The 13,806-nt window shown below is 43.2% G+C and overlaps 1 protein-coding gene across 1 annotated transcript in view; it reads right to left on the bottom strand.

The window, feature by feature from the left end:
* The window catches only part of EFEMP1 (EGF containing fibulin like extracellular matrix protein 1), a 52,737-nt gene extending 49,142 nt beyond the window's left edge, over nt 1-3,595 (bottom strand). Inside the window, exons 1-3 of the mRNA XM_025149152.3 lie at nt 3,503-3,595; nt 3,119-3,208; nt 2,943-3,030 (exon numbers count right to left, since the gene is read on the bottom strand). Of these exons, the coding sequence (XP_025004920.1) occupies nt 2,943-3,026 (84 nt within the window). The 5' untranslated portion in view covers nt 3,027-3,030; nt 3,119-3,208; nt 3,503-3,595. The remainder of the gene's footprint in view (nt 1-2,942; nt 3,031-3,118; nt 3,209-3,502) is intronic.
* Between the last annotated feature and the right edge of the window lie 10,211 nt (nt 3,596-13,806).

A 13,806-nucleotide genomic window follows, 5' to 3' on the forward strand; every position in this document is an offset into this window, starting at 1 on the left:
AAGAAAACATTGTTTTTTATCAATGTTTTTATCAATCTTGTATATTGCACTATACAGGATTCTTTATGTTGGAAAAAAAAGCATATTTCAATGAACTCCAAACTTTACACTGGGAGAAATGCAATGTTCCTATACCTTGGAAAACTAGAAAAATGGCTATTGGTACAGTATTGCTAGGCAGGAACAAGAAAAAGTATGTACAGATAGAGGCTTTGTCTCAGGAAGGTCCCAAGATACTGTTTGCAGAGTAGGCAAGGCTTTAATGAGAATGGGGAAAGCATCACTTTCTTCTTGTCTTGTTGCTATTTTCTGTTTTAAAGTATCTGCCATTGCCTGAATATTGGAATAGATATTCGTTCAATAGATACAACTGACCCAGCTGACCAGGATAGAAAAATCTTCTAGTGAAAGAAAAAGTAAGTTTTTCTTCTTTGATCTTGCGCGTTGCCTTCCAAGAGGTGAACATCTTTTACTCCAGGCATAAGTTTGCCAGAGGGACTAATGGACCTCAATATCCCTGTATATCATCTTTTCTCCCATTAGCACACTCGCAATAGGGAAAGATCCTATGACAGCTGGAAATTCATTCACATGCACTTTAACCATGTGACTCCAGGAACTGCAGTCTAGGAAGAACAATTTATATTGTGAGACGTACAATAACCGGTTAGAGTTTATAGCAGCAGGACTACTTGTATAAATAAAACTTGACAGAATTCAAACAAGACTGAACTCAGCAACTATTCATATCAACGCAGACTGGTAACTTCTGGAAGAATTTTAAATATTCTGCCCTGCAGTTTAAGAAAATATCTTTGTTATCCCTCTGCCCAAAACCATTCAAGTGTCTAGAATGCAGTAATTTTAATCACCAGTTACATTTCTAGAAATTAGTTAGTTAAGTATCACAATGCTGCCAGCTACAGCAGACATTTACAACAGCAGTGAATCATCTGCTGCGCTATGCAGGTGCATATGCATCCTGCACTGCTTAGCATATTATTTTAAAGGTCTTATAGAAAAAAAGAATTGAGTCAATTAATGTAATTAGCCAGAGTCCAGCAAGCTAAATGTCACTGCAACTCCTCTGCCATAGACAGCTGTGTAGGTGACAAATTTGACCTTCTGGTGCTGAGATCCACTGGTTCCATGTACTATCCTCAAGTTATTTTGAGAAACTTGTTACAGACACTGACTCAGCAACGGGATTGAAAATATGTTCTTCATTCACAGGTGACGCTAGCCATCTGCCAAATGTAGCAGCGAGGTGGAAGAAAAAGCCTCCAATATTAGGAAGGGGTAAGTGGACAGCAAATTGCGTATTACAGTGCTCTATCTCTATAGGAATGACTGCATGCTGAGTTGACAACACCAAAGTTACTGTAGCTATGAAAACCCAAACCCAAAGGAAAACAGCTAATTCATGCATCTACTGAATCACCCAGATCCTGCTCATGCACAACAGGAGCGCAGCCTATTTAATAGTAAGGAGCCAAGTCCAACTATTACTGCAGCTGAAGGGAGTTTTACAATAGAAGTGGACTTGGTCCTAAATGAACACAATGTGCATATAAGAAACAGTAGCATCTGAAGGGTAAGACTTCCAACAGCAAATTTTCATTGTTAAATTATTTTATATGATTAAAAGTCTACTGATCACTGAAGGACCTGAACGCTAAGACCTCTTTGAAAACATAATACCAGAATCCAAGTCACACAGGCATGCTAAAAATCTACCGGTACAAAAAGAACCATTTAGACTGATCACAAAAATGCTATTTTTCTTTTTAATCTGTAACAAATGCTGAAAAAGAAGGGGGAAGGATCCCAATATTAGTGTAAATTTTCAAAATGTACTTAATTCATCTGTTTCCACCTAGACAGAGGGACTTAAAAACACCCCAGAAACCTCTAAACAGAAGTCCTCCCAACCACCCATTGCTTCTACAGCCCAAAGTTACAAGTATTTCATGACTGACTTCCTGATGTTCACTGGAGGCTTCCTGGAACCCCATCTTCTATGGCAAGGTCCAGCTCTGCAATCTTTACTTGCCTGAACCATCCCACTGACTTCAGTGGGATTACTTGCAGAAAACACAATCTCAGCCTTTGGCTGTGGTTCTGTAACTTTCTGCATGTGTGCAGAATTTTCTGCTTGTGTGGCATTGCGCTGATGTCTGTATACATATTCCGAGGTCCACCCATATGAAGCAAGTTGCAGGGATTACAGCTGTAATCAGATGTAAAAATGCGGGTTTTTCACCAGCCCAAGCCGATGTAATTGCCACTCCTTCTATGACATGTGTTACACAAGCCAAGGAGTGAGCACAGCAGTTCAGAACCAAGAACTTCCAAAAAGGACATTAAACTGCTTATGCTGTCACCTGGTTTTAAGGAGAATCTGCTTCCAGCTTTCCTGTAGGAATTGATCAAGGTGGGCAAAACCACTGGTCTAAAGCAGCTTGGCAGCTAACATTCATGCACTCACCCCAGGAGCTAAATGCCTCATTAAGAGCAGTGAATTTTTTTAAGTACTTGCATGTTGTTATAAGCAGCTTGAAATATCCAAAGGAAAACACAGAAGAATGTTTGACCTAATTATCCATCAAGTTCCACGTACTTCAAACGAGGGTCCCAGGGACCTTTTCTTGAAGAAAGCGGATACAAAAACTAAGCCTCATAGTTTTGCTCAGTTCATCAGGCACAGCACACAGATAAGCTTTTCAGAACAGCGAGCTGCAGCCCATTTTGCTCAGTCTTGCAAACTGCAACTTTTCAACTACCCTTTCAGCATAGGAACAGCTTATTTTAGGCTAGCATTCAAACTCAAAGAACTCTGCAACGCATGCTACGCACTGGCAAGAAATTTGGTTTTTCTTAAGGGTCATTTAGAAAAGAATCCCTGCAAAGCAGCAATCATCTCCCGCCCTATTAAACCTTACCGTGTACGTTATGGTTTCCTCAGTTTCCTGTGAATGTACTGTAATAAGAATGAGAGCAGCCAAGAACATAGCTGTCAACATCATGAACCTGGAAAGAAAGAAAAACAAATAAACCAGCGGTATTTTTAGTGTTCCTTTGCTAGAAAACACAGCGCCCAGCGCGGCGCGTGTCCTACCTGGGCACCGCGGCCAGCACGCAGCCCCTTCCTGAGCGGCAGCTGAGGGGAAGCCCTGGCAGCGCGGCCAGCCCGCTGCGCCCGATCCAGCTAAAAAACAGTCACAGCAATAATAAGAATTAACAATAAACCGCCTTTAAAATAACACAGCGCTTCATGGCACGCCGGGCGAGGAGCACGCAGCTTGGCACCCTCGCCAGCCCGCGTCTCGGCTGGTAAAGCGATTTCTCGAGGGAATCGCTGACGGTCGGAGGGGACCCCGGGGCGGCACCGACGGCCACCGCCGCGCCGGGCACCTGCCGAGCTGGGGACGCCCTGCCCCGCCGCCGGGTAGGGGCGCCGAGGGGCAGCGGGGCTCGCATCCACCCGCCATCCCGCTCCTACCTGCGGCGGGGCCGGGGCGGCTGCTCCCGGCGGCACGCTACCGCGGCGGCTCGGCCCCGTCCGTCCGCTGGCTCCGCTGCGGTGCCGGCACCCGCTCCCCCCCCCGGGCCTTCAGCTAAATAGAAACGGTCCCGGCTCCTACCGGAGCCCCCGGACGCCCCCTACCGACCCCTCGGCGGCCGGAGCCCTGCTGCTGGGCGGGGCGGGGCGGGGCGGGGCGGCATGGGGTACGGGGCACGGACCTTCGCCGCTCTCCGTGCCCGCTCTCCCGCCCGCGCGCCGCCGGCCGAAGCGCCCCGAGGCAGGGCAGGTGCGGGGCCCCGCCGCCATGTTGCGTGCGTGCGGGAGGGACGGGGCGCGAGGCCGCGTCCTGAGGGAGCGGGATGACCCCGCCCGCCCCGCCCCGGGAGCCGAAGCCGGCCCCGCGGTACCAGCTCCATCTCGCCGGGCGTGCTCTTGCCCAGGGTCCTTAATCGGTGTCCCGGCGGACAGAGCCGTGGAGGGCACGGTGACGGGCGCGCCGTAGGCTTCGGCTCCCGGCATGAGGTGGGCAGCTGCCGGGCGCTGCCTGGCTGCCGTCCCGGCGGGGTCCCGCCCGCCCGGCCCCGCGCTGAGGAGAAGCCGGGGCGGGTGGCGAACTGCAGGACCGCGGAACACGCTGAGCTGGAGTGGGCCCACGAGGATCATCGAGTCCGACCCCGGCTCCAGACAACACCACCCGAACCCAAACCCTGCGTCTGAGAGCGGTGTCCCTCGGGGCCGTGCCCGCTGCTCTGGGGTCTATGCCGTGCCCACCTCCCTCTGGGGCACAGCCTTTCCTTCATCCCCACCCGCCCCTCCCCTCACACAGCTCCGTACAGTTCCCTGCAGCAGGACTGAACGGAATCATGGAATCGTTAAGGTTAAAAAAGACCACTGAGATCATCTAGTCCAGCCACCACTCCATCCCCACCATGCCACTAAGCCGTGTTCCTCAGTGCCACATCCACCCTTCTTCTCGAACACCCCCAGGGATGGTGACTCCACCACCTCCCTGGGTCAGCCTGTGCCAATAATGAAGAAAACAGCAGGGAAAAAACGGCCTGAGGAAGACAGCGAACGGCGCTGTGCGTCCCAACATCTGCAGTATAGGAGCCCAAACAACGCACAAGTGGGAAACCTAGAGCAGCACTCACTGACAGCGCTACTGATGGAGGCAGCCCTCTGAGGCTGGCCCCTAATTACTTGTTTCTGGCTCCTTCTGCAAATGATGCACTCTATTCCCCGCGGCTTTCGTGAACTCTGTCACATCTCAAAAGTTCTTAAAGGAAGCCTTTGCTTCCTTTAAAAACCAAGGTTTTCATCCATTCTTTAACGTGTTGTCTTTATGACTGCATGTTTGCTTTTTTTTTTTTTTTTTTTTTGTCTTCCTGGCAGGGCTTGTTACCACTCCCTTTTGTCCTCAAAAACCCAGATAGGTAGGCTGAAGGAAGACTGTGTGTGGTCAAAATGTCACTGCACTCCAGCTATTTCTGGCTGCTGGAACTGTCCCTGGGGGCACTAGACAGCTGGACATAATTTAGAGCAGGCTGAGATTGATATTAGAGGCTAGCCTGAAAATAAGGAAAACAAAATTGCACTTTAATCTCTTCTACTCCCAGATCTGATCCCCTTTTCCTGTCTCAAACGTACAGAAAATCAAGCACCCAGCGAGTTTAAGCAACTTGTATTTGTCAGCTCAGGAGGCTATCAGTGTCAATTTAAGATGATTTCCTTTCCTCACTGTGTCGTATCAAGTAACACTGGAGTTGTCTGAACTAAGAGCTGGAATGGTGGAGATGTTATTTTCATGTTGGGCTCACAGGAATTTTAGAACATAAATTATTTTGATAACATGGCAGACTGCCTTTCTGCCACACTTCCTGCAGATGTCAGGTTTTTTTTTTTCCACGTTTCAACTCGTAAATGACATAGTGATGGTGAAGGATAAATTGTGAAGAATTATACGCCTGACTTTATTGCTGATTAAATATGACAAATGTTGAGCTTTTATTTGATGTAAGATTTTACAGGTTGATCTTCAAGGGAGGTAACGTGAGCATGATGTCGGGTGTTACTTCAGTGTAAACTTAATTTGTTAGCAAATAGCTTTCATGTTTTAATAGAAAGCTGACAGTTAGAGGTGAACCTGTATTTTCTTGTGTATGGGAGATCTTGTATGATTTCTGCTGTGCTGAGGCCTTTGGCTAACTTAGACCAACTCGTAATTTCACATATAGATCTCTAGTAATGCTCTCTGAGGATATTGAAATACAATATTGTTGCCATCTTTTAATTCTAACTTTTACTGAAAGCCAAGCATGCGGTTTGCATGCAGTTTATCAGGCATTCCATTTTGCTTCTGCAATTTACAGAGATGTGATCACATATTTTGTATGCTTCTGTAAAGTCCAGTGGAAGTGTGGATGCTGGGTGTGGTACTGTATCCTCATCACAGTCCTCTGACATGAAAAGAAAATGTGAGAGTGAGAGGGCAAGTGGATGAGGAAGGAGCCTCTGCAGAAAGCCGTCCATCTCTTTCATTGCTCTGTTTGTACAGCCACACTGAATCAGGAAACTGATTTCAAGTGTCACAAATCCAGGCCCTAGTTTGCACCACAGTCACTGAGAAGATTTATTTTGCTAAGCAATTTTATCTGGAATTTGGACAGTCTTCCCACCTTTTGCTTGTATGGGTATTTCTAACTCATTCAGTTGTGTTCTTTTGCATAGCAGTTCTTTTCCATTGCTGTGCCTTCCAGTGATTCTTTCTCTTGTTCTTTTCTTCTTTGCTCATGCCACATAAAAGAAGCAGCACTGAGGAACATGTACCACTGTAGGTATGTGACTTTTGTAATACCAAAGCTTCGTTTTTCTGGAGAGCCAGTTCTGCTGCATACAGGAGCTTAAGTCTGACAGTGTATGAGGTTTCAACCAGTCTGGGTAAAGTAAGGACTGTCTAGAAGCTTTCCAGAGAACTGTAATCCATCTGAGGAAAAAAACAGCCTTCTTGATATTCAAAATATTAGCTGGAATGTATAGTTTCCTTTTGATTGAACTATGTCAGTGTAGTTCCTTGCTCTGGCTAAGAGGCAAAATAGAAAAGCCAGAATTCAGATCCAGTATTACCCAGAATATGTTGGAGTCAGTTTCATATCTAGCTTTGTCTTCCTGACAAGCTTTGTGCAAGTCATTTAATATATTTCTTGGTACACTCTTGGTCTATAAAATGGAGAAAATATTTGATGCTTGTGAAGGGAACTGGGGAGAATGCATTCACTTATTTATCAAGGATTTTCAAAGACAATTAATTGATTTTGGTACCCAGATGCCTTTCAAAGTCAGTGGAATCTGAATACTTGTCTGAGAGGTAGACCTCATGCAGCCATGAAGGGCCTGCCGTGGCCCCTTGCCATTGCCTAGAGTGATAGCAGAATCAGGCAGAACGTCCTCTGCTGCAACATTTGTATTTCAGAGAGAAAAATGAGTAAAAACTCAGCTTCCCCCTGTGTGGGAAATCCGCTTTGGTCTTCCTCTCAGTGGTAGGTTGCTCTTTTTGTCCTGTGCTGCTTTCTGTTTTTGAGAAAGGTAGAAGTGAGTTGGTTGGAATCAAATATATATGTATGACTGGCATAGCTTTCTAACTGGCAGGTCAGTTTCAGGAGACTGGGTGTATATATTGAACATGGTTTAGTGGCATGGTGGTGATGGGTTGGGTTGACAGTGGGACTAGGTGATCTTAGCAGTGTTTTCCAACCTTAATGAATCTACGATTCTTTGATTCAAACTGTTGCCCTGTATTTTTTTTTGCAGTATTCCTGTATAGAATTTATCCACAGATTTTCAGAAGGTGTTTTGAATGCTTCCAAGCTTTTTGTCCTCGGTTAAAAGGACATCGAGTATTCATGATTTTCAGACAGTGCTAAACACCATGCAGACATCTGTACAATGAATCCAGTTTGAAAAACTTAACCTAATACTTTCTGCAAAACCTCATGTGCCAAGAATGGAGTCACAGTGCTGTGGTCTTTCAGCACAACAACGAGGCATCTCAGAAATGCTGCAGTGAAGCAGGACCTTAGAAGAACAGATTTGTAAAGCAGAACTCTTGCTAGTGACTGTTCTGCTTTTTTTGGAATCCATAAACATCAAGATCAGCAGGCCTTTTAAGCAGCAATTTGGTTTCATAAGCTTCTTCTGAACTTTCTGAGTTTTTTTCTTTTCCTCTCTTTTGGGAAAAAGTTATTAATACCAGAAAAGCAGCAACATTTCTTACTAGAACTGTGTGGGGGTGAACTTGGCAAACAACCTGCCTAGTTAACCTGTTAATTATTCCACAGAGACCCAGTTTTTCTGGTTAATATCTGCATTATTATGCTACGGGATGTATGTCAGAGCACTTTAATTCCCTAGAATGTTAAATTGACTCAGTGTTAGTCTGTGATGCTCTGAGGGCTGGAGCACCTCTCCTAAGAAGACAGGCTGAAGGAGCTGGGTTTGTTCAGCTTGGAGAAGAGAAGGCTCCAGGGAGACCTCACTGCAGCCTTCCAATAGTTAAAGGGAGATTACAGACAGGAGGGAAAGAAACTTTTTACATGGGTACATAGTGATAGGACAAGGGGGAATGGTTTTAAATTAAAGGAGGGAAGATTTAGATTAGATGCCGGGGGAAGTTTTTCACTGAGAGGATGGGGAGGTGCTGGCACAGGCTGCCCAGAGAGCTGTGGATGCCTCATCCCTGGAGATGTTCAAAGTCAGGTTGGATGGGGCCCTGGGCAACCTGGTCTAGTGCTTGATCCAGTGGTTGGCAACCCTGCCTGCAGCAGGGGGGCTGGAACTTAATGGTCCTTGAGGTCCCTTTCAACCCCAGCCATTCTATGATTCTATGGAAAGTAGAAGAGAAATGACAGTAGGGATTTTCCTTTTAGTGAGATTATAAAGGATTATCCTCTCACTCTTCTTTGCAGATATATGTGGTTGAAAGGCATCATAATTCTGGAAGAGGCCTCAAGCTGATACAACTGAAAGCTGGCACAGAAGAATCTATATCCCTGTCTTCTCCTAAAATATGCTCAACAGGAGTTGAACCACTTCGGGTAAGAACTCAGTTCTTGGAGGGAGATGGAGAGAGTATTGCTGCTCCAAGTCACCGAGATAACCCCTTTAAGTGCCTTCAGAACAACAGAAAGCATTCCCCCTGGGTAGTAAACTAACACGTAACTTGCAATATATACTCATTTTAAGTTATATGTAACTTGGGGATTCTTTTTATTAATTGGTTCAAGTTCTCTTTCCCTGGAAGCCCAAAGCTCCAAGAAATTAGTTCCTGCTTATTCATGATTTACTGTGCTTTAGGGGCTATTAAAATTTGAAAAACTGCTAACACCAAAAGTGATAAAGGCCCAAATATAGTGATCGATACAAAGAAAAACAAATACTCCTCTCTGTCCCCATCCAGAGCAGCCTAGTTTAGTTCAGTTAACTTGCTTATATCACTTAAGAAACCTCAGAGCTCTGTTTTGCCAACAATAGGCTCAGTGTGTACGGGGCTGTGGGCCTCTTTGGCACCGCAGCTGCAGGTCGTAAATACAGTTCTGGAGATTAAAATATTAAAGTGCCCCTCTTTGGAGGCTGCAGAACAATGCCTGAGGTATTGCCCCCTGCCTCTGAGGCAGCCTATTCGCTCGCAGGGCTGTCCACTGACTGTATAGAGCACACTCAAAAAGGTTCCCACATGTGGATTAGCTGTTCTCAGAAGTGGTAGTTGTGCTTTTCCTTTGCTAGCAGGGAGTCTTTTGTGACTGCATTTCCATGTCCTACAGAAGGCTCCTTAAAGTTGGTTAAAGTGGTTTGCTGAACATGAAATGATCATGTGTAAGATAAAGTATAGGTACATGCTTGAAGAAAGGCGCTGGTCACATTGTGCGAAGCAAATTACAGTTGGAGCACCAATCTGTCATTATGTCTTTTCGTCTGAAACAGCAACAAAAGGAGACATTTGGAAAAAATCACTTGCATCCGTGTAGAGGGGCAGGGGGAGTAATGCACTTACCTGGGTCCTACTCAATGTCTTGCTAGCATTTACTTCCAGACTCCTTATTTATTATCTTTTGTCCCATTTTATGTAGAAAAGTTTTGCTTTCTGGCTCCCTTACTCTTGAAAAAAATATACCTCTCACTGCAGCGTTTGACAGCACTTTAAACAGTGAGCTGTGGCTGCAAAAATTTTTACTTCTAGAAGCAATGATTAGAATGTGTCGGAATGTCAGGCCTCAGTCATTTATGCTCATGTTCATCAATCAATTTTCAAGTGTGTACCTTTAAGAGAGAACAGGCTTGTGCCATATAAATTCATCCTCTTCAAAAACCAAAACAAAACACCGGAGCAAGAAAAGCATAATTGATCAAGCTTGCCTCTGCTTTGCTCCAATCTAAGCAGAGCTTTTAGTTCAACATTTTGTCATTTGTGTCTGAGTTATTAATTATCTGTCCCTGTTAGTAAGTACCTGAAATTTATAAATCTTTCAGGAAGGCATTTAATACACAAGTCTCTGAATGTTCCTGGAGTTCCTGACTGGTATTATTAAGTAAGCTGTAGATGCTAGGAAATATGTCATCCTAATGATGAGGGAATTAAGTCTGTTAAAGTAGATTGCTTGATTGTAAAATAGCTTCTTTGGCACTTCTTGCTTTAGGAACAAGGGTCAGATTTTTTCTTTCCCTTGTGCTGGAGATGCATTGAAACTCATGTGGTCTGACTGCAGTGGGTTTATGGAACCCGTTAGAGTTCTGTGAGTAGCTGTGTAATGGCTTTTGGGGACAGGTCCGATAATTGCTGTTACATGGTAAATTTCTTGCTGCTTTAAAGGCATGAAACCAGCAGAGGTGACTTCAGGCTTAAGATTGTGGCACTGCAGTTTATTGGGAAGGTTCTCTGCCTATTTTTCCCCTGGATTCTTCGGTTTCCTTCATCATGCTGATTGAAAAGTAGATGAGCCTAAAGCAAGAGAGATAAAAGAACTGCCTACTGGATCATGATGTCACTCAGTGGAGTCACTGAAACTTCAGACTTGTTTTGGAAAAAGTAGTAATTACTAAACACTAAATCAGACTCAGGTCTCCTCATTTGTGGAATTGGAATGTAATGTTTGTGTGGATGTTTGTGTGTGTGAACTTGCATTTGTATCACAAAATCAGTGAAAACTGAGGGGGTTTCAAGGTAACAGTCAGTGTCCAAGTACATGAGGCTGCTCTGCTCCTATGTCCTGATTCATCTACAAAGCTATATCTTGCTGGAAAGAAGGCAGTTCCTTGACCTTAGTATCATCTGTTCAGTTTTAAAGTCTGCAAAGATGACAGTTAATTCTACCTGTTTTAATGGTGATTTTGTGAGGGCAATGTCTAAACTTTTTGAGTAGAACCATGTAAAAATTAAAACTTTTGTAACAACAGGAAGAAGAAAGAAATAATCTAGTGAATTGGAGAAAATACTCTCATGGTGCTTGGAAGGGAAGGGTAAGTGTGTTAAACGTGGAGCACGTGTCTGTACAGGTCACGCAACTCCAGAGTTGGAGATAGCTGTTATGTAACAGCTCTTCCTCCTACAGCTGCAGTCTGTCCTTCTTGACTTCCTGTTTCCACTAAGGATTTTTCTTCCTTCAGCTTTAATTACGAGGAAAATTTATAGAAGGATAAATAATTTTTCTCTCGAGGTAGAGGGCTGAGAGATTTTGCAGCATTCCTTTAGAGCTAATAATGGTTCAAAGTGAGCAGTGATACAACATTCATTTTAGAATATGTGTATAAAGAATACTTCTGTGTTGACAGTTCCTGCTTATGGCTGTGTCACAAGGTGTTACTTTGGATGAGATTATTCTAGACTCCTGGCATGCTTCATCCAATTAACTTCCGTTTGCATTTCCAACCTAGATGTTATTATTTAGTAAAAGTATTCTATTATGCAGAAAATGTAGCTGTAACATAGTCCTGAAGTACAGCTGGTTTGGCATGTTTAAAAGTTAGCCTCTGTGAATTAAGTTTTAATTGCTGACACCTTCTTCCTTTGTTGTCTGAGGCACACCAAGCATGGGTTGGCAAAATGGTAAGGATAACACCTCTTTTTTTTTTTTTTTGTTCCAATCTGAAAGAGTAATTGCTTGTGATAGATGATCAGTTTCTGAGTTTTAGGAGATATTTTTTCATGTGCATCTTACAAAGGTAAATAGGAGCTATCAAAATAGCTCTTTTGGAGTCTGAAGGCCTTTTTTTACTGCTCTTATTTCTTCAGACTGATTCCCTAGTATCAGGCAAGGATTATCATGCAGATGTGGAAGAAAGTAGAATGGATTAATTTGCAGTAATGTCAGTTAGGGAAAAGCTCTTGACTTTTCCTCTTTCATTTTCCAGGAGGACATGAAAATCAAATAAAACATACTAAAAAAGTAGGTTTTTGTTTGTTCATTGATTGGGTTTTTTGTTTGTTTTTTGTTTTTTGTTTTGTTTTGTTTTGTCACCTTGGGACCTGAATGAAATCTTTATTATCAGTTGGCAATATGTGACACAGCATAACTTTTGCAGCAGTGTGCATGGGGTATTAATAATGTTGTGTGTTTATTAACAGCAGTGATAAATGATTTTACAACTATTAGGGATTCTCAATAATTTTACTAACTTGAATTGAAAAGTATCTCAACAGTGTAAATTAATTATGAAAAAATGTTAAGTAGAGATGTTTGCTCACAAGTTAACTTGTAGTTCTTAAACTATCTGTTGTTTACTGGTCTGGACCAATGAAGTGCTAAAAGCTAAATGCTGTGAAATGTTAAACTTTGATGAAAGATATGAAGAAAGAAACTGTTTCTTTTGCCAACACTGTGGTCAACAGCAGTGCCCTGACCTGATTACTTAAGCTGATGTTTTTCCTAAATCTGTCATGAATCAGTAATTATCAAGTTTTGCAATACTCAATGATTCTCTTGTGAATAGCAAAAAGATTTGTTATTGTAGGTTGGTATTTTCTAAAATGAAGTGTTCAACTCTTGCATCTGCAAGCTTTATACGGTATGTTTTTTTGCTTGGAGAACTGTGGAATGCCACAACAGATCTGAAGACTTCCACAAAATGTGAGGAAACTTAATGTGGCCTAATCTACAAGTGACCCCTGTGGTGTCTTTTAAAATAAACCTCCATGTTGGTCTGTACTTCTGTTCATCATTGGAAGATATCCAGTTCAAGTACTCAGTTGTAGGGCTCAACTTGTAGGGCTTCTAATAGGAAAAAGAACTTTTTCAACACATTATTATTAGAAAGATAATCGCATAATGTTTTAATATGGTACTCTTAGAAAAAAATTCTTTTTCTGTTACACTAATGCTGTGCAGCAGTGCGAAGTGTGTTGTGGAAGGGGTAAGAGGAGGGGATGGGTCTCTGAATGAGGCTGGAAACTCAATCCACACTTTGCTTGAGTATGATGGCACAATTAGTTGCTGGCTTTGAAACCCCAGTAATCCATACAACTCATGGCTGCTTTCAGAAGAATAAAGGACCAAAATTAAGGGAACTTGTCAGTTAAGGGCACCAAGAGATGTGGTAACATTGTCTGTTGAGTCACTTGAAGAGGATGGGATGGGAAAACTTCTGTGGGGCTTATCTGAAGGATGCTTTTGCTTTCTGTCTGTGCAGATCTGTGGTTAGAGCCCCATTTAAATCAGACATTGACTTAAACTGTGTGTAGAGGTGTGGTGGAGCCTGCCGACCCCGAGCAAGGAATGGAGCTGAGTATGAGGTCAGTGGGAGAGCTCCTGTGATCTGATTGACAGCGATCACTTGTTGGCTCAGGATGGATGAGTTTAAAGAGGAGAACATACAAATAGGCAAATCTTAAATGTCCTAAATGTTGGTTTGAGGGTGTGGTCTGACACCGGTGGAGTTTTATACATATTACAGAGGACTTGATAGCAGAGAAAAAAGAAAAAAATAAGGAAACTTGAATCAGACAGTTCTTTTCTGTTGAAAATTGCTTAACATAGATTTGTGGTTTTAAGTAAATGTGCATAATAAAAGAATGCTGACCTTTAAAAACACGGGTTTTGATAAATTGCTGTTGTTGCTGTTTAAAGCATATGGACTTACAAGCAGCAGAGAAACACCATAAGCCTATGAGATAAGAAATACACCAATGAAACAAATGGAACCCTGGCAAAATATAGGGTTGTTTCCAAAACTGAGCACAGTTCCTTTGGAAATTGGTGTATAGGGATACTGCATACCTCTTAAAGGGCACTACA

The sequence above is a fragment of the Gallus gallus genome, chromosome 3 (assembly GCF_016699485.2).
Source record: "Gallus gallus isolate bGalGal1 chromosome 3, bGalGal1.mat.broiler.GRCg7b, whole genome shotgun sequence".
Classification (NCBI taxonomy): Eukaryota; Metazoa; Chordata; class Aves; order Galliformes; family Phasianidae; genus Gallus; species Gallus gallus.